At 33.7% G+C, this 6015-nt stretch overlaps 2 protein-coding genes across 4 annotated transcripts; both read right to left on the bottom strand.

The window, feature by feature from the left end:
• Positions 1–740: 740 nt before the first annotated feature.
• On the bottom strand, positions 741–3710 carry LOC114175452. Its single transcript, XM_028060210.1, has 2 exons — positions 3640–3710; positions 741–1689 (listed from the first exon to the last, which is right to left on the bottom strand). Exons 1-2 carry the CDS (start codon positions 3708–3710, stop codon positions 741–743), a joined length of 1020 nt encoding a protein of 339 aa, XP_027916011.1.
• Positions 3711–4464: 754 nt separating this feature from the next.
• On the bottom strand, positions 4465–6003 carry LOC114179883. 3 transcript variants are annotated; one of them, XM_028066372.1, is made up of 3 exons: positions 5846–6003; positions 5499–5783; positions 4465–5336 (listed from the first exon to the last, which is right to left on the bottom strand). In XM_028066372.1, exons 1-3 carry the CDS (start codon positions 5953–5955, stop codon positions 5171–5173), a joined length of 561 nt encoding a protein of 186 aa, XP_027922173.1. In that variant the 5' UTR covers positions 5956–6003; the 3' UTR covers positions 4465–5170. The 3 variants fall into 3 exon arrangements, with proteins under 3 accessions (XP_027922173.1, XP_027922174.1, XP_027922175.1); XM_028066373.1 differs by having other exon boundaries at positions 5526–5783; XM_028066374.1 differs by having other exon boundaries at positions 5541–5783.
• Between the last annotated feature and the right edge of the window lie 12 nt (positions 6004–6015).

Below are 6015 nucleotides of genomic sequence, written 5' to 3'. Positions count from 1 at the left end.
GAGGGGTTAAGGATTTAAGTTGAATTTATGTTTGGTTATAATTATTAAAGTGTGATCAAATTACGTGAGTTGTGTGTTTGCAAGACAACTCAAATATGATATATTGTATTATAAATCTAGGCTTACAAAAACTTCTTCGTAGAGATTAAAAAAGTAATTTAAAATTAATTTATGTTTAAGTTGATTATATCAAAATATTTGCAATTAAAAATAAAAAAAAAATTAAGTCATCAAAAATTATCTTTTAATCTTTTAGCCATTCAATAAATATTCTATATTCTATAGAAAAAGAGGAATTATCTTTCGTTCTGTTTTTCTTTTTCTTACGAGACTCTAATCTAATCATATAAAAACTAGAAACCACCTAGAATTGACCTCTAAGCTATTCCATGTTTCTTTAAATTTTTTATTTTGTTTTTCCAATTAGCCGTAGCACTTCGTATACAGGGCCCTTCCACTCCACTATTATAAATCAAATCGAACTACGTTTTTACTAATCAGACCATGATGACGGCAAATTATTCAAAGAAAAGAGAGCTCAGAAAGCTATGACCAGAGAAAAAGAAAAAGAAAATCTATTATGACAACAAAATCTATTTTACAAAACTGTATCAGTATATACACAGCGACTGTATTTATAACACAACATGTGAGAAAGTTAAATCACAGTAAAAGAGAGTAAAAATTCCTATTCAATCTAACTTACTCAATTGACCCAATGTAACGTTACTGTAAAATTTTCAAATTTCATCTCCACACCAATCATTCTTGACCTTTGGTCCAGTGGGGCTTTCCTCTCCCAGCACCTCACATGGCAAACTCCTCAAAATCTTCTCCAAAGCACAATTTTTATTCTTAGGAACGAACTTCTGAATCTTCTTCAGCTCAGCATTTTTGTTATAATCAATTTTAGGACCCCAGTCTCCGAAATAATTCAGCCATGGAGGCTCTATAACCGCAGAACCCAAATATTTAGCAGAAACTAATTCAAATGTCCCCATATCCATAAAAATGTTACCTTTAACAGTATCATCCCTTATGCCTATGTTATCTTCCCCTTGCAGATTAAGGCCAGCATGTGGGTATGTTGAATGGCCATGTAAGGAAGAGTAGAATAGTGGTTTGTTGCCACCACTCTGGAACTCAATCTGAGAGGAATCAACCCATGTACCTTTGCTGTGTTGTGAGAAATAGACCTGCCATAGTTCACCACTAAAGTTGCTTAACCTTAGTGTCACATGCTCCCAGTCCCCAACATGTTCACCGATTTTCCCCAATAGAAAAGAAATAAACTTAACTTTTGCTCTTGAAGAGCCATTGAATGGGTAGAAGACCCACATTGCAATGTCAGTGAAGGTTCCTCCCAGCATTGGTTTCACATGTACATAACTTTTGGCACTTTGCAAGTTTCCTGTCTTGACCCTCTCTTTGTTGGCTGCTCCAGCAGGCAGGTCTAGCCAATAGGCACCATCGTTGTTATGATCCTGAGGCAGGTTTGTGCCGTTTGGTGCTATTGGAACAGGATTTGACTCTTGCCCTTTCTTATATAGTAGAGCACCATTGGAGAAAAACCAATCCACTGAAGATGGCATGTATTCGTCGCTGGGATGCAAGAACATAGTTGGAGAGTAAACTTTGAGTAATGCTTTGATTTGTTGTAGATTAGGCATGTATTTTGAGATAGACTTCCTTATTTACTATCAAAATCTATGGAAAGAATGATTTTTTATAATTATTAAAGAATTAAAACAATAACAATTAAAAAAAATAACCTACATGTCTCAATCAAATTTTAAATCATTATGTCCTCTGAAGATACTAAATGCTACATTTTCATATGATACAGTATACTAAATTCAATATGAATATCGTGTCTATGAGAAGAGATTGTTTCTTCTTCAAGAAAATCGATACACAACATGTCGTAATACAATTATTCATCGTCGGAGTTACCAGTGTCTATGAAGAATATGACTATTATTGTATGATAATGATAGTTCTTTGCAGAGGGTTTACACGAACAAAAACACACTCCTGTAAATGATGTTGGAGGCATAAAGATCGATTCAATTTATAACATTAAGTTACCGTAATAAAATAAAAGTTAAAAGGAAATAAAAAGATTAAAAAGGGAAAGTTGGTAAATCGAAATTTTAATATATATATATATATATATATATATATATATATATATATATATTAGTATCATAATTTTAATTGTATACGAATGTGATGCAAATCCACGTCCGTCGGTAACAGTTATGTAGTGTCCTCAGGGTTTAATATAATTTGCAAAAAAATTATTAAAATATCCTGCTATTTAAGAATAAAGTTATCATGAATAGTACGTGGAAAAAAATTGTTAGACATTGTGTTACCTTGAAAAACAATCTATAATCATGAAAATTTCATAATTTTAAGGTAAATGTTAATTTTTTTAATAGTAAGTGTTTTATTATGTAATCATTAACTAAAATACATATTATTATAAAATGCAACTCTAAAAAGCAATATTATTGATAATTATGCAATTGAAAATATTCGTACATGAAAGAGGTTGGTGATTATGAAGTAAGGATGAAAAGAATTTGTATTATTATTTTCATCAAAAACAGACTTTTCAGTTTGATCCGCAGTCTATGAATCCAGAAAATTTATGTTGGTGAGTTAAAGATTCAAGGGATAGATGTATGAAGAATATGGCTATTATAGTATTATAGTATGATAAGGGTACTTCTTTGCAGGGGGTTTAGACAGACGAAAACAATAAAGATCGATTCAATTTAAAATTTTGTGAAAATAAATAGAATTTGTAATATATCAAATAATGTCAAAGATATTTGTTTAAATTTCATATACTGTAGATATTATAACTAATTTTATTCTCAAATTACAAGTACAGTCTAACAATCGTTAAGTATAACAAATATAATTAATTAAATACACTAACAACCTTGCATTAGTGTTTTAAACAATTTTTTATTTGATTACAAACAAAATACTTTTCAATTATTAACGAGAGAGTAATTCAAGCAAACAAAATAAATTTGAATGCCTACTAAGCTGCTTTTTTAAAGGAAATAAATATGAAATAAATGTTATCTGCATTTCCAGTTTTTATATTATCAGACGTAAGATATTTGTTTGAATTTCATATATTATAAATAATTTTATTTTCAAATTACAATTAACAACTCGTCCCGATTAGTCAAATGCAAAACAACTTTGACTATTAAAATAACTAAAACGAAAACTTCTATAAATTTACAAAAAGGTAAACGAATAAAATATTACTCGTATTCGTTATTAAAAAGACCCGTAGTAAGAGTTTATTTTAGTTTTTCCATTAAAAAAAATACTAAAATAAAAACATAGCAATATATATATATATATATATATATATATGTTAAAAAATTATTTGAAAAAGAAGGCTAGTATAAATCATATAACAGAAGAAAAACAGAAAGAAAAATTATTGAAGGTACATGTTTATATTAGGCTTAAATGGTCTTTTGGTCCTAGTTTAGGACGACTTTTTTCACTTTGGTCTTACCTTTGAAAATGTTTTCAGTTTGGTCCTACTTTTGGTAATTTGTTTTCAATCAACTCCTTTTCGTTAACTCCGTCAAAATCGTTAACGGAACAGTGCCAGCGTGGTGATTTTGTGTGACGTGGATACTGTTCATTGACATGTTTGTTTGCACTGTCATTGCCTAGATTTTAAATTGAATTTTAGGGTTTATGTGTTCATTGTAGTTTAGGGTTCCATTTCAGCTGAAAACCAATGTCTCGTGGGACATCTTCATCTTCTTGCAACAGTTGGGTTAATCGGACTTGCAATTCCTGCCATGGTGGTTCTAGGGTTTCAGGGTCACCCCCAATTTGCAATTGCGGAGACATTGCAGTGGTGCGCACAGCTAGAACTACAAAGAATTTGGGTAAACAATTTTGGGGCTGTGCGAACTTTAAGGTTTGTTTTCCACTGTTCGAGGGTTTGGGTGTTTCTATCACTTTCAGTCTTTCAGTTTCATGTTCATGGTTTTTTTGTGTTGCAGAGATGTGGTGAAGATGCGTTGGGATGCAACTTTTTCAAGTGGTGTTACGAAGAGGGTGCTGATGAGCGAGATGCCATTATCGCTAGGCAAAGGCAGAAGATTGCTTATATTGAAAATGCATTGACTGTTTGGAAAAAACGGATGCAAATGTCATTAGCTGTGATAGGTGTTCTTATTGTAATGATTGTAGTTGGTTTTATGGATTGTAATTGTCGTTGACTATGTTGAATAATTACTTCAATGAATGAATGATATTCCTTTATCTTTAATTACATATTCTGAGCTATTTAAAATAGTTTAATTTGAATGAACTGAGGAACGAACAATTCTGAAAAGTGGAAATGAAGAAGGCAGATAAAATTCTGAAAAGTGTAAATGATAATGCATTACTAATTAAGGCTTTTAAGCATTCCATCAAAATATCAGTGATTAAAATCCAGAAATTGTTAAAGTACATCATGATTTCCAATTGACAATACATAACAAAATATTCCCTCCCCCAAAATACATAACAAAATATTTCCTCCCCCAAAATACATTCATTAATCTGCTGATGGACGTGGTGGCCTTCTTATTTGCATTTTTGGCCTCATCTTTCTAATTCCATAAGATGGTTGGCTTGGCTGTTGTACTGCAGTATCGGGTGGTGGTCCTGGTGCTGGTGGGGTTGGTGCTGCAACTGGTGGGGTTGGTGCTGCAGGTGGAGTGGGTGTTGCAGGTGGTTGACTTGGTGGTGGTTCACTTTGTGTGGGTTGAGTTGTTTGTGGTTCACTTTGTGTGGGTTGAGTTGGTTGTGTTGCTGCAGCTTCAGTGGGACGTTCTGCACAGCCATGGACAGGAAGTGCTGGACAATTGTTCCTCTTGTGCCCAAGTGCGCGACAAACTGAACATCTCTTTCTATGACCACCTGGCCTCATTTGGCTGTTATCTTTTGTAAGTTCCCAAGCTTCCAGCCTTCTCTTCTTCTTTGGTCTCCCTGGCAGCCTTCTTTTAAGTGGTGGTAGAACATCAGGAAAGGCAGTTGTTTCCCAGAAAAGTTGGCCATTGGCAGGAAGAACTATGGAGTTGTATATCTCTTCATATGTTGTACGTCTGAACCAATGTGGAATGTAATCTTATGCCTTCAAGTTGAGGAAGTTCAGTGCAGCAATTGCATGGCAACATGGGATCCCACTAATGAGCCATTTCCTGCAGTTGCATTCCTGGCTTTCTATGTTGACAGTGAACTTGTCTCCAATTAATGAGACATGCCTAACTTCAAACAACTTCTGACCTGACCAACTGCAAGAGGATCAAAGTGAAATATTTTAAACCTAAAGTAGGACTATATTGAAAAGAACTTAACCCTAAACTAGGACCAAAGTGAAATATTTTAAACCTAAAGTAGGACCATATTGAAAAGAACTTAACCCTAAACTAGGACCAAATTGAAATTTTTTAAACCTAAAGTAGGACCAGATTCGAAAGTACCTTGGTATCCAATACTTAGTTTGGTCAGACTCTTTTGACAATCTGGCGCGAATCTTAGGGCATATATCTCCCTCGTACTTTTGCACCTTGGATCTATTCTTGGACCACCTTTTCATAATATACAAACGGATGTCTTCCAGCATTGAGATGATTGGCTTGGATCTTGCATCCACAATTACGTTGTTGAAGGCTTCACTCATGTTGTTTACCAACGTGTCACATTTGGCTTGCATGGTAAACCTAGACCTGGACCAATATCTGCCAATACAAATTTGTTAATCCATTGTTAATCTGGAGAATCATTGATATTGATAACTAACCTTGGTGGTATTGCTATTAGGTATTTGAAGGCGTCCTCGTTCACTTCTTTAATGTTATGCATTTCTCTTTCCCATGCTCTTGGGTGCGTGCAGGTTGCAGCCTTCCACATCAAGCTTTTTAGTTGCTTGCTTCCAAACTTCTTTCTGAAATTGCTGTACAAATGGCGCAT

Source organism: Vigna unguiculata, chromosome 3, assembly GCF_004118075.2.
Source record: "Vigna unguiculata cultivar IT97K-499-35 chromosome 3, ASM411807v1, whole genome shotgun sequence".
Lineage (NCBI taxonomy): Eukaryota > Viridiplantae > Streptophyta > Magnoliopsida > Fabales > Fabaceae > Vigna > Vigna unguiculata.
Note: the sequence above shows the minus strand (reverse complement) of the source record. Positions and strands in the feature narration are given on the sequence as shown.